Source organism: Vulpes vulpes, chromosome 11, assembly GCF_048418805.1.
Source record: "Vulpes vulpes isolate BD-2025 chromosome 11, VulVul3, whole genome shotgun sequence".
In the NCBI taxonomy this organism is placed as follows: domain Eukaryota; kingdom Metazoa; phylum Chordata; class Mammalia; order Carnivora; family Canidae; genus Vulpes; species Vulpes vulpes.
Genome location: NC_132790.1, coordinates 28,886,676 through 28,908,602, shown reverse-complemented (window position 1 = coordinate 28,908,602; position 21,927 = coordinate 28,886,676). Strand labels below are relative to the sequence as shown.

General features: G+C 37.5%; 1 protein-coding gene across 4 annotated transcripts in view; it reads left to right on the top strand.

The window, feature by feature from the left end:
• The window catches only part of CLNS1A (chloride nucleotide-sensitive channel 1A), a 43,230-nt gene that overhangs the window by 7,380 nt on the left and 13,923 nt on the right, over positions 1 to 21,927 (top strand). The window contains exons 3-7 of one of the 4 annotated variants that reach the window (XM_026010427.2): positions 5,986 to 6,084; positions 6,743 to 6,850; positions 7,968 to 8,141; positions 13,119 to 13,208; positions 15,463 to 16,243. In XM_026010427.2, the coding sequence (XP_025866212.1) occupies positions 5,986 to 6,084; positions 6,743 to 6,850; positions 7,968 to 8,141; positions 13,119 to 13,186 (449 nt within the window). In that variant the 3' untranslated portion in view covers positions 13,187 to 13,208; positions 15,463 to 16,243. Of the gene's footprint in view, positions 1 to 5,985; positions 6,085 to 6,742; positions 6,851 to 7,967; positions 8,142 to 13,118; positions 13,209 to 15,462; positions 16,244 to 21,927 lie in introns of those variants that run through there. The other 3 variants (XM_072725986.1, XM_072725985.1, XM_072725987.1) reach the window with 3 other exon arrangements.

Here is a 21,927-nt window from a genome sequence, read left to right as displayed (position 1 = left end):
CTCCTTAGGCAATGACATTCTGATTGTCATGAGTGGAAGAGGGGAGGAGTGCTACTGGTATCTAGTAGTTAGAGGCCAGAGATGCTACTTAACATCCCACAAGACACAGAACGACATCCCACAGTGAGGAATTACCAAGTCCAAATGTCAGTGGTGCCAAGGTTGAGAAACTCTGTGGTACAAGATTCCCAAGTTTTTTGCTATTGAAATAATTAGAAAGATTCATTAAACATCTAGTGAGAGTGATGAAAGAAGGAGTAAGAAAGAAAAAAATCCATTTTGGGGGTTGTTGACAATGGGTTATTAGTATTCCCAATGATAAACAAGTTAGGTACAGAGTTAAAACTTGTGTTTAATTTTTTAAGCATAACTAAATGAGAAGTTTTTCTTATACTGTGTTACTTTAATATGCTCACCTTTTATAGAAATGCAGAACTTTGTGACTGAAAGGACAGTTTGTTACACTTTTACTAAACTTGTGCTTTTATTTTTATTTTTTTATTTTAAATAATAATATTTTATAATAATATTTTTAATAATAATATTTTTTATTTTAAATTTTTTTTAAAGATTTTATTTATTCATGAGCAACACAGAGAGAGAGGCAGAGACATAGGCAGAGGGAGAAGCAGACTCCCCGTGGAGAGCCCGATGTGGGACTCAATCCCAGGACCACACCTTGAGCCAAAGGCAGATGCTCAACCACTGAGCTACCCAGGTGTCCCTAAACTTGTGCTTTTAAAATAATGAGTTGCTTTTCTTTGATAATAGTGTATAAAGACAATCCCCTGCCTGATTCAGCTATCTGAAAATATTTTTGTTAGGCAATCTCAAACACTTGCCATTGGAGAAAGTACAAAGATAGATATAAAAATCTAGTGAAATTTGAAAGAGAGCGTAAGGAAAAGAAAAAGCTGTTGATTTGGGATTGTAGTAAGACTTCAGTTGAGGAGGTATTGGGCAGCACAAAGTTCACTTTCACTTACTTTCCAAGTAAGTGCAGCTCTGATTTTATAACCAAGATTATTATATTTCATATTTAGTTTAAGCCATTCATTCATCCATAGAATTGCAAAAACTTAGAGGTGACCTTGCCAGTCATTTCCAAACTCTGATGTGAAATGCCCATAAATAATGGAGAGCATTAGCTTTGGGCAAAGGTGTATGTCAGAAAATTAGAGAGGTAAGGCTTCAATGAAGCTAACTAAAGAGAAAAACACAGTGAATAAGAAGACTGTCATTAACTTGGTAAGCAAGTTATTTTCATCTCTCTGAGCCTCAATTTCATTCAGCAAAATGAGGGGATTGTAGTGGTCTTTAGTTCTTAAACCTGGCTGTACTTTAGGAATACGTGGGGAGCTTGTTAAAAATGAAAATACCGGGAGTCCCAAATTAGACAATAAGGATTCAGTAGGTTCATGGTAGGTGTTTTAAATGTTTGCTCTCTATGATTATTTTCTTGAAATTGATGGGGCTATGATTAATCCTTTCTTACTAAAGTAAGTAGGACTTCACTATCTTTCTGGAAAGTAGAATCCTCCTGGGTCACATTTATGTTGTAGTTCTCCAGTTCTGTTTATGTGGGACTCAGTTCTTCTCATATGTTACATGTGCTTGGATCCTGTTTTCCCAGCCTTTTGTTCCTCTCATCCTGATTCTCCCAGCTCCAGGTATTTTTTCCCTTTGGTTGATCTCCATAAACCTCATTAATGTGGACCTTTAGCTTATAGTTGAGGACATTATATTATTTTATGGTTTTTTTTTTTAAGATTTTATTTATTTATTCAGGAGAGACACAGAGAGAGGCAGAGACATAGGCAGAGGGAGAAGCAGGCTCCCCATGGGTAGCCCAATGCGGGACTCCATCCCAGGACCCCAGGATCACACCATGAACCAGAGGCAGACACTCAACCCCTGAGCCACCCAGGCATCCCAAGGATATTAAGCTATTTCAAAAATAGGGACGCATGGGTAACTCAGCAGTTGAGCATATATACCTTTGGCTCAGGGGTGATCCTGGGGTCCTGGGATGGAGTCCCATATCAGGCTTCCTGCAGGGAGCCTGCTTTTCCCTCTGCCTATGTCTCTGCCTCTCTCTGTGTCTCTCCTGAATAAATAAATAAAATCTTAAAAACAACAAATAAAAATAACTAAAAACTTATTCCCACTGTTGAAAAATTTAGAAAGGTTTAGGACTGAAAATGTGGCAGATAAAATATGATCTAGCACGAGATGATGAGTGTTGATCATGGTTGTATTTTTTTTCTTAATTGCAAAAATACTGTATTGCATTTATATTTCTTGCCTTAGGGTATATTCCTGAGGATATAAAACAAATTGTAATAATTGTTATTTCTAGGGAGAAGATCTAGAGTGGTAGGGACCTACTTTTTCCTTAGAATCATCTACATACTTTTTAAACCCTGAAAAAGTTTCATAATACCATAATAATGTCTTCAGTTCAACTATTTAGAGTTATTTAGAATTCCCCAGTATTTTTGTATTATTTTACTTGTTTACAGATTATATATAACAATGTAACAATAGGGATCCCTGGGTAGCGCAGCAGTTTGGCGCCTGCCTTTGGCCCAGGGCGTGATCCTGGAGACCTGGGATCGAATCCCACATCGGGCTCCTGGTGCATGGAGCCTGCTTCTTCCTCCGCCTGTGTCTCTGCCTCTCTCTCTCTCTCTGTGACTATCATAAATAAATAAAAATTAAAAAAAAAAAAAAAAAGATTAAAGGTAATACTTTTAAAGCTCTTAACATAAATATTGTCAAATTGCTTTCCAGAAAGTGTATTTCAATTTACCCTTTCAATAGTAGTGTAAGAATCTTTCTACCTGACTTTTATCTGCATGGAGAATTAAAATTTTTTAAAAATGGTAATTTTAATATGCTAAACAACATTTAACTTATATTTTTATGTAGTTATTTTTTATTTAGATTCAGTTCAGTTAACAATATAATAATATAGTATATTATTATTATTAGTTTCAGTAGAATATAGTGATTCATTACCCTTAATTTATATTTTTAAGATTATTAGTTTGAACATATTTTTGTTTTTTTCCTTTATTTATTTATTTATTTATTTATTTTTTATAAAGTCTTTTTTTTTTTATTTATTTATTTTTATTTATTTATGATAGTCACAGAGAGATAGAGAGAGAGGCAGAGACACAGGCAGAGGGAGAAGCAGGCTCCATGCACCGGGAGCCCGACATGGGATTCGATCCCAGGTCTCCAGGATCGCACCCTAGGCCAAAGGCAGGCACCAAACCGCTGCGCCACCCAGGGATCCCTTGAACATATTTTTGAATAATCACTACATCCAACATGGGGCTTGAACTTACAACTCTGAGAGCAAGAGTCACATGCTTTACTGACTGAGCCAGCCAGGCACTCCTAAAGATTTTAGTTTTAAAATCTTACATTTAGTTAATCTCTACATCCAATGTGGGGCTTGAAATTAAATCCCAAGATCAAGAGTCAGTATGCTCTACCAGCTGTCTCAACCAGGTGCTTTCACCTGTTTTTTTAAATTATGAAATAATTCAGACATTGAAAAATACAGAGAGTAATAAAATTTTTACATTATTCATTATCTAGCATAAATTCTAATATTTTCTTCATAATTAATCTTAAAGAAATACAACTGGGAGCACTTGTGTGGCTCAATCAGGTAAGTGTCTGACTCTTGATTTCCACTCAGGTCATGATCTCAGGGTTATGAGATCGAGCCTGGTGTCTGGCTCTGTGCTCATGTGGGAGTCTGCTTGAGAGTCTATCCGTCTCCCTTTGCCCCTCCTCCCTGCATGTGTGCTCTCTGTTCCTCAAATAAATAAATAAATCTTTTAAAAAAAAACTAAGGAAATAAAATTGTATCAGTACTCTTGAAATCTTTTTTTTTTTTTTTTTTTTTTAGTACTCTTGAAATCTTTTTTGTACCTTTCTCATTTTGTTCACTACTCTGTCTCCCAAGGTAAACATTATCCTAAAGGTGGGTGGTATATATCCTTCCCATCTAAGCTTTTAGATTTTTACTGAATATGTATAAATCCCTAAGTAATATAATGATTTAGTTTTGTGTTTAAAATTTTAATATGTAAGTGGTATTTATATATATCCACAATTAGTTTTTTCACTCCGTTACTTTTTTTAATCTAACGTTTTGATATGTATATATATATATTTTTTTTTTAAGATTTTATTTATTTATTCATGAGAGGGAGAGAGAGGCAGAGACACAGGCAGAGGGAGAAGCAGGCTCCATGCAGGGAGCCTGATGTGGGACTCGATCCTGGGTCTCCAGGATCACACCCTGAGCCAAAGGCAGGCGCCAAACCGCTGAGCCACCCAGGGATCCCCGTTTTGATATGTATAGATATTTGTTCCTTTTTAAACTGTTATCTATATATAAAACATAATATGACTGGGTTACATTACATCTGTTTCTTTTTTAAAAATAAACATTTAAAAAATTTTTACAAGTACATATAGTACTTTAATAAACATTTACGTATGGACTCTTTGTGTACATAATATATACTTAGATTAGGAATTGCTGGATAGTAGGATATATACACCTCCAAAATAGTAGTGGCAGTTCTTACTTCCACTGACATCATGTGCTAGTTCTCTTTATTGAACATTTTTTTTTAAAGATTTTATTTATTCAGAGACACAGAGAGAGGCAGAGACACAGGCACAGAGAGAAGCAGGCTCCATGCAGGGTGCCTGATGTGGGACTTGATCCTGATCCTGGGAGTCCAGGATCACGCCCTGGGTTGAAGGGAGGGAGGCGCTCAACCGCTGAGCCACGCAGTCATCCTGAACATTTGTATTTTTTTCTTGCCTGCAGACTTTGGTAATTTATCTGCTCTTGGGTCAGCTAACTTTTTTTTTTTTTTTTTTTTTTAAGATTTTATTTATTTAAGAGAGAGAGGGAGAGACAGAGACACAGGCAGAGGGAGAAGCAGGCTCCGTGCAGGGAACCTGATGTGGGACTCGATCCCGGGACTCCAGTATTGCGCCCTGGGCCAAAGGCAGGCACCAAACCGCTGAGCCACCCAGGGATCCCTAAGGGTCAGCTAACTTTTATGGGCCTTAGTTTTCTCTGTAAATTATTGGTGATAAATTCATCAGTGGTTGACAAACTGCTACTGCACCCTTGTTTCATGGTGAAAGGTAAGAGAAGCAGATGACAATTGAACTATACTTGTTAGACGGCCTGTTTGCGTTTCCTCACCGCCCACCATAACCCTGAAGAGTGCTTAGAATCTTAGAATCCCTAGAGCTCAGTGAAGTACAGTGTGACTAGACCAAGGAGGCTGTCCACAGTCTTTTTTAGGTCTAAAATAAATTATGAATGTTCTTAAAATGTGAAGTAAAAAATGCATTGCAGGGATGCCTGGGTGGCTCAGTGGTTGAAAGTCTGCTTCTCCCTCTGCCTGTGTCTCTGCCTCTCTCTCTGTGACTATCAGGAATAAATAAAATCTTAAAAATGTATTGCAGTATTTTGAATAAGCATAAATAAGATATTATTTTAGGCTTCTGTTTTTCCAAAACAAGAACATCATTTAAAAATTGTTTTTAGGGGGGTAGCCCCGGTGGCCTAGCGGTTTAGCACCACCTGCAGCCCAGGGCGTGATCCTGGAGACCCTGGATCGAGTCCCACGTCGGGCTCTCTGCATGGTGTCTGCTTCTCCCTCTGCTTGTGTCTCCGCCTCTCTCTCTCTGTCTCTATGAATAAATAAATAAAATCCTTAAAAAAAAAATTGTTTTTAGGGATGCCTGGATGGTTCTTCTGCCTTCAGCCCAGGGCGTGATCCTGGAGTCTCCGGATCGAGTCCTACATCAGGTTCCCTGCATGGAGCCTGCTTCTCTCTCTGCCTGTGTCTCTGCCTCTCTCTCTCTGTCTTTCATGAATAAATAAATAAAATCTTTAAAAAATAATAAAAATTATTTTTATTCTCTCCCTAGAAGAATCAAAAGAATCTGTTGCTGAAGAAGAAGAAGACAGTGATGATGATGTTGAACCTATTGCTGAATTTAGATTTGTGCCTAGTGATAAATCAGCATGTGAGTATTCTGTAGAATTGATTCTTTTCTCTTTATTACCAGGCATTCCAACCCCCATATACACACACACATTTACCTTTACCCTCATTACCTCTGTTCTATTGGTTTTTCTTCATTTTAATATCTGTCATATCATTGAGGACCAGATACCTATAAATATCAAAGATTGTGAATGTGGTAGCAGTATAGGAGACGCCACATTATTTGGTGTGTTTTGTGAATGGAGAGATCTGGTTATTTTACTGACTTGATGCTGTTAACTTTGAATCTTACCAGATAGAGGGAAAGGAGTCATGGCAATTCCAAAGTGGAAGATGCCAGGATAGCAGGAAAAGAGCCCTATCAACTGAAAGGGGCTTCACCTTGATGCCAGCAGTCTGACCAAGACTCTGACTCCTTTTCTCAGAAAATCCAGCCAGGCATGAAGAGATCTCAACATTATCTTAAAATGAACTCTTACTATTTTGTGACTTGTCTATTGCCATCAAGTACTTTTCAAGATCAGTTCTCCTTGGAATTTGGCAGGTTTTGTAAATAGTGACTCTGGTATATTTCTTGTCTACCCATTGGATTTATTTGCACTGTGATTATATTATTAAATTTTTACTCTATACTGACCAGAAAAGAATGTTTATTACAATTTAGTTTCCTTCTTCAGTGGAGGCAATGTTCACTGCAATGTGTGAATGCCAGGCTTTGCATCCTGATCCTGAGGATGAAGATTCAGATGATTACGATGGAGAAGAATATGATGTGGAAGCACATGGTTAGTGAAACAGATTTTTTTTTTAAATGTGTGTATGTTTAAGCATTTATTTGTACTAAGGGTATGGGATTATATAGTTCTTTATATCTCTGCATTAAATACCCATATAGTGTAGTTATTAATAAAATTGAATGGCACAATCCATGTTTAAGCCAAACTGGAAAAATGGATGGGCTTTCCAAGCTTTAGGGTAAAAAGTATGTATTATTGGAGGCAGAAAATGGATAGAGATAAATGGAAGGGAAAAAAAAAAACAGTAGATGGGAAAATGGGTGGTTGGGAGTGTCTTTTAAGTTGATGCAGCTGCTCCCAGAGAACAAGCCGCCTCCCTCCACCACTTGAAACCTTTATCATCATTTATCATCCTTACCTAACATATTCCTTCAAACAACTCACTATCAAAGTCATTTTCTCCCCCCAGAACCATACTTCATTTATCTAAGATTATTTCTCTTTGCCTCCCCCAGACCAGAATACCATCACTAGCCTGGTAGAGTCTTGTAACTTGAGGTGCTACTGTTCTCTTTTCTTTTTCCCACTGCTCTCATGTCCACCAGTCTGCCTGTCCAAAGTTCTTTCCTCCATATGTACCTACTTCCTGGCCTGAGACAAACTCAGTTCTGGAATTATCATATATCTAAATACATTTTTATTGTCGCTGAGATTTTTGAATGATTCTTTTTAACCTTTTTTACATTTAACAGAATTTCTGAGTTTTTAAAAGGAGCATATATTTTAATTCAGAGAAAAGCATCAGTACAAATTAGTATCAAATCAATTTGCACTCACCTGTCAATTCCCACTTTGGGATAACATAAGACTTCCTGGGCTTAGGAACACCCTCTTTTCCTTCTAGTCCCCTGGACATTTGATTTTTTGAGAATTGCTATTTACTGGCTCATTATCTTTTGGAATCTCTTCTCATTCTAGAGGGTAGAGACATTTTCTTTGTATTTTTATTTTCAACAGATGACCTATGTATGTGTATTAAATGAATATTGAAAATATTTTCCTGGAAACCTTTTAAAACTGTACCTTATCTTCAATGAATACATTGTTAATTATCCATGTTTTTCTAATTGCTTTATAATAGCTTAAAAGCATTTTATTTGTTTAGAACAAGGGCAGGGGGACATCCCTACATTTTATACCTATGAAGAAGGATTATCCCATTTAACAGCAGAAGGCCAAGCCACCTTGGAGAGATTAGAAGGAATGCTTTCTCAGTCTGTGAGCAGCCAATATAACATGGCTGGAGTCCGGACAGAAGATTCAATCAGAGATTATGAAGGTGAGTATCCTTTCTTTCAGTGTGAGCAAGTCAAATGTTTATTTGGTCAACAAAGGAAGTTATAGAGAGATCGGAATTCTCTTGGAAATTCTTAAGACAGAGAAGTCTCAGAATTAACTCTAACAGTATAGGAAGCAAATGTAGAAATACATAGAATGGGAATTTTCATGGAACTTTTTTTTTCTTTTCTATTTATTTTTCCTTTTTCCCCTCAACTACAAAAATAGTAAATGGGCATAGGCAGAGAAGAAATGAAAAATCAAGTGTAGTTATATTTGAAAGTCCACTATTAAGTTTTCTGTTACATATCCAGTAATATATTCCACATATGCTTATGTATGTATATGTGTGTGTGTACATATCAATTCTGCAATTCTTATTTTTATTTTTATTTTTTCAAAGATTTTATTTATTCATGAAAGACACAAAGAGTAGGCAGAGAGAAAAGTAGGCACTCTGTAGGGAGCCGGATGTGGGACTTGATCCCAGGACTCCGGGACCAGGCCTTGAGCCAAAGGCAGATGCTCAACCACTGAGCCACCCAAGCGTCCCTAACATTTTTATTTTGAAATGAATTCCTACATGATATATGCAAAACTGGAATAGTCAATTGATTAAAAGGACTAGGCAGCATTCAAGAAACTTGGGTTCTTGTTTTGTGGCAAACTTCTGGACCTTAAGCAAGTGGCTTTCAAATTCACTTCAGTTGTCTCTACTTTATAGGCTTCTTATTTCCCCTGTTAGACTGGTTGGCTTTTCTGAGTATCCTGTTTCAACCAGAATGTTCAAGTACTCTTTTTGACTCAGCCTTTACTTTGTATTCCTTGCTCCAGTGCAATGCCGGGTCCCATGGATTTTTCGTGTAAATGACTTTCACATTTCCTTGCTATTATTACTGCTCTCATTCAGTCATAGGCTCTTGTCTTCTCACACTAGATTTATAATAGTAATTTTTTGCTTCAGTCATTCCTGCCTCCAACTTATTGTGCCATTTGAATCTTCTGAGAATACTCTGTGGTCACCCATATAGGGATGTCCCCCTCAGTGATTGCCCGATACTCACCATATAAGGTTCTAATTCTGAAGAAACAACCTTGCCTTTGCCCCAGATATCTTCAGTCTTGTTCCTACTTATTTTCAATAGAACACTCAGCTACTGCTCTTATGTGCCAGACCTGATTTAAGCACATTACACATGTGTACTCACTTAATCCTTCCAAGAACACTCTGTGGTAAATGTTGTTATGATCCCTATTTTACAGATGAAGAAACTGAAGCACAGAAAGATCCTATAACTTGCATAAGGTCAAATAGCTAATAAGTGGTAAGAGGATTAAGATTAAATGAGCTAATATGAAAAAAACAATACATCAGGGGAACCCCGGGTGGCTCAGTGGTTTAGTGCTGCCTTCAGCCCAGGGTGTGATCCTGGAGTCTCAGGATCGAGTCCCACGTCGGGCTCCCTGCATGGAGCCTGCTTCTCCCTCTGCCTCTACCTCTCTGTGTGTGTGTGTGTGTGTCTCATGAATAAATAAATAAAATCTTTAAAAATTAAAAAGAAAAAAACAATACATCAGGCCTTATTATAAGCACTTCTTGCACCTTACATGTATTTAATATATACTAGTGTTTTATGTTGCTCTAGAGTCTTACCACTTCTAATTTTTGGAGATGTAGAATGTTGTGTTTTGGGGGTTTCGTTTTTTTGTTTTAAGATTTTATCTATTTATATGAGAGAGAGCACAAGCAAAGGGAACAGAAGGGGAGAGGGGGAAGCAGGCTCTCCACTAAGCATGGAGCCTGATGTAGGGCTCAATCCCAGGACCCTGGGATCATGACCTGAGCTGAAGCCAAATGCTTAATCAACTGAGCCACCCAGGCAACCTGAGATGCAGAATGTTCTCAAAGAGGGTTACCATAGGTTTTCTTTTTTTTTAATTAAAGATTTAATTTATTTGAAAGAGAGCATGCAAGCAGGGAATGGTTCAGAAGGGGAGGAGAGAATCCCAAACACACACTGCAGAGTGTGGAGTCTAACATGGGGCTTGATCTCAGGACACTGAGATCATGACCTGAGCCAAAATCAAAAGTTGGATGCTTAACCACTAAGTCACCAGGCACCCCTAGTTCTTCTTTTATTGGGCATTGTAAGTTTCTGTCATAATGCTGTGATCTGTTTCTTCATGCATACAGCATGTTGACCTGGGAACCCTGAAGTGCTGGGATACTTTAATTTGGAAAAGTTTAGGCTTTGGGTCACATTGTTATTCCTTGTGTATCCTCTCCATTTTAAGTCCTGGTTGGTGAGCTTCTAATGTAAAGTGAAATAGCTCAGATGATTTCTAGCGTTATACCAAACTCTTAGGTGAAAGAATTCAAGATGTTACCTTCTTTTTATTACAGTGATTAACAAGAAGGTGTCCTTGGACGTTGAAAAGCCTTTTCTTTCTACACTGAAGGTTTTTTTTTTAATTGTAAAATTTCTTATTTAATGCTTTATAGCAAATGATTTTAAGATCACAAATACTTTTTGCTAAATGAAATTTGGACTTTTATTCCTATGCCTTATTAGCATTCAAAGAGTTATCTGGGATCCCTGGGTGGCGCAGTGGTTTAGCGCCTGCCTTTGGCCCAGGGCGTGATCCTGGAGACCCGGGATCGAATCCCACGTCGGGCTCCCGGTGCATGGAGCCTGCTTCTCCATCTGCCTGTGTCTCTGCCTCTCTCTCTCTCTGACTATCATAAATTAAAAAAAAAAATAAAAAATAAAAAAAAAACAAAGAGTTATCTATATGTGAAACTTTTTTAGCCTATACCACCTTCTAAAGTCCTGAGTACCCATGCCACTTTTTTTTGCCATTTACTTATTTTGTTTGACCTGTGCATTTCTTTTTTTTAAATTTGATTTATTTTTAAGATTTTTTTAAATAAAGATTATATATTTAAGGTATGGTATGCCAGATGATGTTTTCATATACATAGGGAAATATTTACTACAGCCAAGCTAATTAACATACCTATCTCCTCACATAGTTAATGCTCTTTTTATGGTGAGAACACCTATGATCTGCTGTCTTGGTAAATTTCAGTCTTTTTTGCAGTTTATACATACCCTCTCACAGTTCTTTCTGCCCACGAATCCTGCTCCCCATGCTTTAATGAAACCATCTTTTTTGCACTGAAAAATAAAACATCCTATCTCCTTGTGGTATTCATTGCCTCGTGTACTTATTTATGTAAGAAGTGCCTATTGAACTACTCTGGCAGGTATAGAAAATACATCAGTGCCCAAGAGAGATGAGATTACTCTCTTCTTATCAATAGCATTCTTGTGTAGAGAAAAATAAATTAACTAATTAGGCAGTTACAGTACATTGTGATACAGCATAAAGTTATAGGGGAAGCTTGAGAAGCTAGGGAATGAGAGGCTGGACTCTTCACCCAACCTGGATAGTTAGATTCAAGCTTCATGGAGTGACATCTGAGCCAAGATCTGAAAGAGGAGTAAAAGTGACCCGGGTGAGGGGGTATTGCATACAGGTTGGAGAGAGAGGCAGGTAATGGGATCAACTATGTGCAGGAGTTCAAAAGACCATTCAACTTCAGGGACTGAAAGTAGTTCGTTATGTCTGGAATTCTGAGTGTTGAAGAGTAAGTTATTATAGCAGCAGATAAAAGTGGGGGAGTGAACTGGGTTATATCTTAAAGGAACTTAAAAGCTTTGTTAAAGAACTTCAATGTTAGTGCGTAGGCCAATGAGAATGTGAAGTGAAGAATTTTTAGTTTGATTAGTATTGCAGAAGATGACCCTGGCTATGATGTGGAAAAATGATTGCATAGGGAAATACTGGAGGAAAGAAGAAAAACGCTGTTAAGTAACTTTATTTAAATTAAATGAGAGAGATCGTGGCCTACATTTGGTAGTGGCAGTGAATGTCAAAACACTTAACAGATTTGAGAGATGTTTAAGAGAGAAAAGCAACAAAGTTAATGTGGTAGGGATTTCTGGATTGCACAGGTAAGAGGTATCCTTCAGTAAGACTGTTTGGAAAGAGACTTTTTTTAAAGTAGGCTCTGCACCTAATGTGGGACTTGAACTCACAACCCTGAGATTAAGAGTCGCATGCTCTACCAACTGAACCAGTCAGGTGCCCCAAGAGAATAATTTCTATGTGGAAAGATGAGTTAACTTTAGAAATGTGTTACATGTGCATGCCCTGCTGCATGTGGAGGTGGTAGAATGCTAGGGGGCTCAGGCAGAGGCCTGTTGTTGGGCTAAAGAGTTGAGGGGTGAGTGAGAGGTGTGGATATGGAGAAAGCAGCTGTAAACAACTCTTTTCAGAGGGCTTTTTCTTCCTTGTCTTTCCCTACACACACTTTTTTTCCCCTCTATGAAATGAGGAAAATAGATAAGCAAGAACCTCACTCTACTTACTTTGTCTTTTCTCCAAATTATGTTGTCAGCTTTGTGAGGTTAGGACTTTCATAACTTTAAAAATAAAAATAATGGGGTGCCTGGGTGGCTCAGTCAGTTAAGCATCTGCCTTCAGCTGATCTCAGTGTCCTGGGGTGGAGCCTTGCATCAGGCTCCCAACTCAGCAGGGAGTCTGCTTCTCCCTCTCCCCTTGTCCCCCCCCCTTTCGCTCATGCCCTCTTTCTCTCAAATAAATAAAATCTTAAAATAGTAATAATGTCACACAGTAAATACCCAGCACAGTTCTGTGAAGAGGGAATAGTGATGCCCACTACATTTAAAACTTATCTAATGTTCTTTTAGTTTTGAGGTTAAGAATTTATAAAGTAAATGTACAGGTGGCATTTTTTTTCTTGGTTTATTCCTCTTTCATAAGAGAAAGAAATAACTGTTACCAACAGAGGGCACTAGCTTCTTTCTGGTTGATGTATAGGTTGAACCCCTACATATCTGAAGAGCTCAGTAGACTGTTGCTCAGCAGTTGATTTTTTTTTTTTCTTCAGATGGGATGGAGGTAGACACTACACCAACAGTTGCTGGGCAGTTTGAGGATGCAGATGTTGATCACTGAAGATGATTTATGCTGCTGTGGGGTGAGTATTTTCTCCCTTGTCACTGAACTTGAAAATCACATGAAATAATTAATTTTTATTTTTCTAATTCAGGAGAACTTTGTACAATTTGCAGTTTGGAAAAATGTTAGTTCTCCATTTCTGAAATTATTGAGACTTATATTTTATTTTTCCTCTAAGGAATCAAGGTCTGCAAACAGTGATATTCAGGTTAACATTTACTGAGCGCTTAACCACATGTTAAGCACTGTGCTGGACATTGGGTAATGCCAGGCATTGAGGCATGAAAGAATAAGACTCATCTTTGGTGAGCTCAGAAGAAGGACATTCACTCATTCAGAAATGGAGAGCTTCCCCGATTGGCTAGTAGGGAGCAGCAGAACCTGAGATCATGTCCTGCTCTGCTCAAGTCACCTTTTCCCACTTGTGGTGTTTGAAACCTTAACATGTTCAGAAAACACAAAAGCGGAGATTTGCTGCAGCTCATTGCTATTCAATTTAGGGAGGAAGTAGAAGTAATTCTAGATTATATCTAAGCCTTTAATTTAATCATAATCTTTTATCAACTTCCCTCCTTTTGAAAATAATGGACGACCAAGGTCCTGGGCACTTTACTGTTCAAGACCAGTTTGCCAAACTGTAAGTCCATGCACACTTGTCCAAAAGCTATCATTTCCTAAGTTGCTTCATAACTGCGTTCTTGACTGACATAAGAGTTGGTAGCCAGTTTTCTCTGACACATTCTCTTTGCTTAAAGTTTGTCCCTGACTTTGCTGCATGTTACTCTGAGAATAAATTGTCCTTTGCCAGCTTGAGTATCTCAGCTGTATGTTTGATAATAACTGAAGGTCGTATGGTTAGTTCATACCATCTAGAGCTCTAGGACTAGTTGGCCTTCCATTATGAGCTATAAGATTTTTACTTTGTTAAAATTATTGTCCCTCTTTCCCCGCTCCAGTGCCCTCCTACTTCTGACCTGGTAGCATTTTCTTGAATACTGGCTGTCTTCTAGTCTTTGAGATGTTACTTATGCCCATGTCCTCTATTTGAAAGCATATGGTAATAGTGCGGCAAGATTTATAGATTTTGGCTTGACTCTTGGTTAACTCTTGTAAGCTATCCAGTTAGGTTGTCAGATCCCTCTTTTTATTTCCACAGCATTTATTTCTGTCTTTGGTAGCCATGTAGTTTAAAACCATCATTGTCTCTTTTGCATTTAGCCAAAATTATGTGTTCATATTGCTACAACTGTGTTAGCTTTAATTTTCAGATCTCATTGTTCCAGGTATCAGTACTTCAGTATTAATACTGTATGGGAAACCTTTTAGTGACATTGGTCGTCTTCTCTTCTCACTTTCCTACTTATCATATTCTTCATAGCACGTTGATTTTTTTCATTTCAGTAACACTTAGTAACTTTTATTGAAACTGAAAATATTTTTTGGATCTTCTGGCTTTCATATATTTCTTCTTGAGAAATAAGACTATTCAGAGAATACCCACCACTGTATTAATAAGAAGTATGAGAAACTCATTTGTTATGTCACTAATGGTTACATAAATGAGATGTTTCTGCAATTCACTGATGAGAATTCTTAGGATTCTTTATAATGTAATTTTATGGGGAAATAATCATAAAATAGCCACAGACTTTCTAATGAGCTGATGATTTTTCTATTCATTTTATTTTATTTTATTAAATATTTTATTTATTTATTCATGAGAGACGCAGAGACACAGGCAGAGGGAGAAGCAGGCTTCATGCAGGGAGCCCGATGTGGGATTAAATCCTTGGTCTCTAGGATCACACCCTGGACTGAAGGCGGCACTAAACCGCTGAGCTACCGGAGCTGCCCTGTTTTCTATTCATTTTATGCTACAGCTGGAATAGACAGATATTTTATTCATAAAGTTTATACAAATCATTTAAAATTGTTTTTGCTTTTATGGAATGAACAAGGAATAATTAGAGTGTTTATGCAACCATTAATAATTTCAAGATAATGGAACTAGGACCTCTTAGTGCATGAGATGGGGTGAAGTCAAGGCACAGGAGTGGTGGAATCACAGCTCTACCAAATACCGGCTTCTGTGCCTTTGATAAGGCACATAACTTCTTTAATCTTCTGTTTTCTCACCTGAAGATGGGGTTGATAAACTACCTGCCAGGATTGTTCCAAAGACTAAGATATATCGAAGTTCTCTGGCACTCTTGACTAGGCATTCAATAAATAATAGCTATTATTATAAACACTGTAAATCTTTTGTTTTTCAGATTCTGCTCATAACTAGGAAAGGACTAAAGAACTTGGTGCCTCTTCTACTGTGGAGTGGGTGTTGATGAAAGTCTTTTTCCTTCTCCAAAATTTACCTGAACCAGTTCTTTTTTTGAGACAGACTATATACTGAGACAAAAAGTTGTCACCAGCAGAAGAAACTATGACCTTTATTAACAAAGGTGAATTAACTTACCCAAGAGGGTATTTGTAGTTTATCATCTACCCAAAACTTTTGTGTATAGGTATCCTCTGAGTAGGCCTATAGATCCTGCTTTCACTATATGCATCTTCTGTAACCTGGCAGGCCTATGTGGTGAGAATGCGCAGGTGCTTGAAGACATAGGTAGACTGGATGGGAAGGAAGGAGGCTGAATCTAAGATATATCCTTTAGAGCCTAAGGATTCCCTTACCCCTTAAAAAGAAAGACAAAGAGATCTCAGAGAAATCCTGGCCACTGCTTGTTCTTCACAGGGATTAGGGTCTTTTTACTAATTTGGGATCCAGGTTAATTCATTTAGGCATCTTTAGAGAGCCTCTTGGGAAATATCCTAGCCACATGAAATACCACTAATATGGATGCTTCTGATTAGCTTTTACTTCTTTCACCATGTTTCACCAGTCTGTTTTGTTATAACCTCTTAGGTTATAGCCTTTAATTTCTAACCTCTTAGGTCAGTTTCCATAACAAATGAAATTGGGATGAAGTCCTCACAGTACTTCAATGATAATTGTTTTGTCTTTGTAATAGTTTAACAAATAAATCTAGGTTTTCTATATTATTGTGCTCTCATTCTTGACTAAAACCATTAATGAAGAAAAAAGTTTTCTTTTAATTAAGGCTGTCAAAAAACAAGAGTCTTGTTGGTTTTTGTGTGACTTTTGTTGAGAATATGAACATGAAATGATTTAAAATACAGTTAGAGTTTCTGGCAGTTTTTTATAGGGCAAAGATTTAATGCATTCCAAGGGATTTCTGTTTCTTCCACTTGGATCAGGAGTAATTTCTTATCAACTCTCAATTTTTAGTTTTCACAAACATCAGGGTATTTGTAAGGCTGATTTATAATTACAGATTTATACTTGGACTTTCTATACCATAGGACTTTAAAAATATATTTAGAAAAGCTATTCAGAATCACTTGGCTAATTAGTGGCTAAACTTTAGTTTGTGACCACTAAGGCCAGTGTTCTTTTCAGCAGTTTCACTTGGTTTCTGTCCTCCTGCTTGGTAGACTGAAAAAATCTGATTTTCCTTTTTCTGATCAGACTCTCAGAAATACTGATTTGTTTCTATAGGCAAGTAAAAAGGCCATTTGGAAATGGATGAAGTTGACTGAGGTCTTCTCTGTATCACCCATTGTCTTAGGTTCCTTTTTTTTTTTTTTTTAATATTTATTTATTCATGAGAGACAGAGGCAGATAACTTCTTTAATCTCCCCTGCAAGGAGTTTGATGTAGGACTCAATCCCAGGACCCTGGGATTACGACCTGAGCCACCCAGGTGCCTCTGACTTGGGTTCTTTATATACATTACACATATAATATTCTTAATTGCCTTATGAGGTTAGAGGTGCTTTTATTCCGTTTTAGAAATGAGGAAGCTACAGATAGAGGTAAAATAACACATAAGGTCATATAGATAGTGAGCTATGATTTTTAAGCCTGTGCTCCGAAACACCATACACCTTTACCGTTAATTAGCAGTTGAAAGGAAGCAAATTCTCTCTTAACTGCAGGATTTTCAATGTTACAATTTCAGTGGACAATACAGGAAGTTCCCAAATGTATCTGCTGTCGATCTCAGCAGCACTTATTCTATCCTAGACATTTTACCTCTTCTTCAGTAACCAGTCAGGGTATTCTCATAGGCCAATCTTAGAAATTCTATTTGGGGCCTTTTTTGAAGTCATACAAACTTGTCATCATGACTTTTTGGTGAAGCAATAAAGTGCTCTGGTAATATTGAAAAAATATTGAGATTCTGTGACTGTTTCTGTAGGCACTGTTGTGGTCAGCTCATCTTATGGGTAATGCAGTCATCTAAGATGCATGAGACCAGGCATCTAGTTCTGGCTTGGCAGACAAGGTATTCAAACCTCTCTGGGCCTGTTTCCTCACCTCAAAATTAGGTGACTAGACTAAATGACTTTCAAAGATCCAGCTGTAACATTCTGTAATATTAGTCAGTTGCACCCATTACTTTAAGAAAATAGAAGGTGGAAAAAAAAAAAAAGAAAATAGAAGGTGAAAAGCAATCTCCGGTCAGATGTCTTAAAAATGAAATTCATAATGCTCAGCCAAGCCAACATTTCTTGATTCTATTTGAGCTTAATTTAAGTGTTAACTGTAATTGTTTTGCTTCCTATTTCTTGATATAGAGGAAATTTAAAGAAAAGCCATGGACGTTTTCCCCCATTATGTGAGCCATCTAAAATATCCATAAAAGCTAGTGTAGTCATCTGTTCTAAATTCTGTCGTTTAAAAAATGGATTTGTAGGGGTGCCTGGCTGGCTCAGTTGGTAGAGCATAGGACTCTTCATCTTGGGGTGGTAAGTTCAAGCCCCACATTGGTGTAGAGTTTACTGAAAATCTTTAAAAAAATAAGAAAATGTATTCATTAAAATGATCCTGGTCAGTTTTCTCCTCTCTCAGATCAGTTAGATATTAATACTTTTCAAATAAGCTTATTTAAACCTTTGTACATTATGAACTTTGAGATCTTGTTAGGATCTTTGTCAGTACTGGTAAAGATGAGAGATGATGCATAGATGGTCATGGTTTATAGCTCTTTACTTTTAGAAGAAGATAAGTGTGATTACTCATTGTTCAGAGAGATACAAGATTTTTTTTTTTAATTATTTATTTATTTATGATAGGCACACAGTGAGAGAGAGAGGCAGAGACACAGGCAGAGGGAGAAGCAGGCTCCATGCACCGGGAGCCCGACGTGGGATTCGATCCCGGGTCTCCAGGATCGCGCCCTGGGCCAAAGGCAGGCGCCAAACCGCTGCGCCACCCAGGGATCCCGAGATACTAGATTTTTAAGAAAGATTTTATTTATTTCCACAGAGGGAGACTGAGGATAAGTGGAGGGAGAAACAGAGGGAGAGAGAATCCCAGAGACTCAGCTGAGCATGGAGCCAGTTGCTATGCTCAATTCCATTATCCTGAGATCACTACCTGAGCCGAAACCAAGAGTTGGACCCTCAACCGACTGAGCCACCCAGGCACCCTTAGATTTTTTTTTTTTTTTTTAAGATTTATTTATTTATTTGAGAGAAGGAGTGCAAGAGCATGAGCAAGGGTAGGGACAGAGGACGAGAGAATCTCAAGCCGACTCCCCGCTGAGCATGGAGCTTGACAGGGGGTTTTGATCTCAAGACCCATGAGATCATGTCCTGAGCTGAAATCACGAGTTGGACTCTCAAACAACTGAGTTGCCCAAGCACACTGACACTGGATTTTTTAGGTAGAATTTTATTTTTCTGCAGGATTTCAGATAACATCCTACTATATAGCCCATTCTTGTGCAAATCCTGTTTGAAAAGTATTTCTAGAATGGATGAATCTATATCAGATACTCATCCTCAGTGGCTAATATGAAATAATTCTAAGCAAATTCCTTATGAGGATTATAATACAATTATTGCCATTCCTTGACAAAGGAGCTAAAACAAACATTTTTACTAGCATCTCACTTTGCTTATATATGCATAAGTAAAACCAGTATGTAATATGGAGGACTTCATAATTTCAGATGAGAAGTCAGAAAAACTTTTGGGAGAGCAGTAAACCTAGTCAAAATTTTTCTTACTAACCATAATTTTAAGACAATAAGGGCACCTGCTTGGCTCAGTAATGGAGTAACTCTTTTTTTTTTTTAAGTTTTTTTTATTTATTTTTTTTTTATTTATGATAGTCATACAGAGAGAAAGAGAGAGAGGCAGAGACACAGGCAGAGGGAGAAGCAGGCTCCATGCACCGGGAGCCTGATGTGGGATTCGATCCCAGGTCTCCAGGATCGCACCCTGGGCCAAAGGCAGGCGCCAAACCACTGCGCCACCCAGGGATCCCTTTTTTTTTTTTTTTTTTTTTAAGATTTTATTTATTCCTGAGAGACACAGGCAGAGGGAGAAGCAGGCTCCATGCAGGGAGCCCGATGTGGGACCCAATCCCGGGACTCCAGGATCACACCCTGGGCCAAAGGCAGGGTCTAAACCACTGAGCTACCCAAAGATCCCCAGAGTGTGTAACTCTTGATCTTAGGGTTGTGAGTTTGGGCCCCATGTTGGGTGTAGACTACTTAAAAATAAAATCTTTTTAAAAAAGAAAATAAAATAGAGATGTATAACCCAGGGGTATGGAGGCTAATTCTTAGGACTTTTTAAATTATTACTTTGAAAATTATATGAATCACTAATCTACTTGGAACCACAGTGCCTAGAAAATGGCTCAAAAATATTATTACACAACAGTAGTAATTCTTTTCATAACAGAAAAGCTGCAGATAGTGTTAACTCACACTTAGAATATATCTGAGAAATCTGAAATTTAAAAATCTGAGCAATCAAAATAGATGTGAATAAATTTGTGCATTTTCCTTATAGGGCCTTTTGGCCTTTACTGCAAGTTTCTATTCCTACTCTACAGACAGGTCCAGTATACTTGAATAGCTAGTTCCTAGGCATGCAACAGGTTAGAAAAGGAGAAAGGGGTGGTTGTATCAGGCATATCAATAGCAGCAGTAAATAGTTGATAGGATTATGAAGAAAAGCAAAGGTTACCCAAAAATATAGCAGTCTGAGCCTTTATAATGTAATGCAAATATGAGGATAATTCAGCAATTTATATTCGTAAAAGTATGACTAAAATTATCTGCCCAAACTCTGGTCATAAGTAAATCTAAATCTGGCTAACTTAAGCAGAAAAAAAATTGTTAAAACACTATCTGATAGCTCACAAAATGGGTAGGAAAGCAGAATTAACCAGGCTCATATAAAAGTTCAGGGTGATCTACATAAAATGCTATGATTCTTCTGTTGCTTTTAGATTGATTTCTTAATTGACCCCATGTCTTTGAGTCACCATTATGGTTGGCACTCTTTGTGTTGCTAGGGACAAAAAAACAAGAGTTTCTATCCCTTTCAGCTTCTGTAGTGGGAGGGCACTTCCTTTACCCAGATTTTCACAGCAGATTACCCCAAATAGAAAGGATGCTTGGCTGTTGGCTTGCAAAAAACATAGCTGTCTGCTGCAACCCCAAATCTTAAAAGAATAAAATAAATCAAGATTATATATCATAAAAGTTAAGATTTTTTATAAAAACTGAAGGGCACAGTATTTGTCAAATTAAAATGCAAATATTGTGTGGCCCAGAAAATCCACTTAATGGAATTTATTCTTTTTTTTTTTTTTTTGGAATTTATAAATAAATTTCCACATTAGGGAAAGCCATCTATGTAAGGAAATTAATTGGAACTTTATTTGTAAAAGCAAATGGCTTGAGAACAAGCTCAATGTTTATAGTTAGGCCTGGGTCAATTGTTTACAGTGTATCTGTATAATAGAGAACTGTTCCTCAAAAAGAATTAGGTAGATCCTTATGTATCCAAGATATGTTAAAAATATTAGGATATTTATATAGAAGAAAAGGGGCTGGAGATTACAGTGGGGATGATGTGTATCATGTGCTTATGTATATATAAAATATCCTTGGAATATCATTGGAAAGTAGTGATAGCTGTTTCTGGGAGAAGTGGGGGACTGAGATAGGAGGGAGACTGAGGTTTTCGCCCATTTCCTGTTTGTATTTTGCTCCACATGTATTATCTAAATACTCTGTGGTATTGAGTTGTATGTTTGGGGTTTTTCTTACTTTTTTTTTTCTTTTTAAATGTAAGCTCTACACCCAGTGCAGACTTTGAGCTCCTGACTCATGAGATCAAGTGTCCCATGGTCTACTGACTGAGCCAGTCAGGTGCCCCAGCGTTGCATGTTTTTAAACTAATTCATTATTTCAAAACAAAACAAAACACGCTCATTATCTGAATCCTTCAGCTGCTTTTCCTACTTAGCATCCTAAAAGTTTAGCCAAGTTGATACAGGCAGCTCTGTAGCACAGTTCATCCATTCTCTTGATGGGTGTTTAAGATTCCAGTTATTCCTTATTAAAGCATGCTGCAGCACATATTCTTGTGTATCTTTAATGCATGTGTGTGCATTTCTCTATGGCAATACTTTATGCCTACAATAATACATTCTAGCTCTAGCTTTCTAGTACAGTTTTGCTACAATGCATTTTTAAATAACATGTTAACCAGTTCACAGATAGTTGCTAAATAGGGCACTGATGTCAGTATAGCTCAGAAGTCACATTGGTTCATATGTATTTTTTCCTAAAATACTAATATTTTGCACACTCAGTTATCTATAATTTTGTAATAATTAGAGGATGAGATGC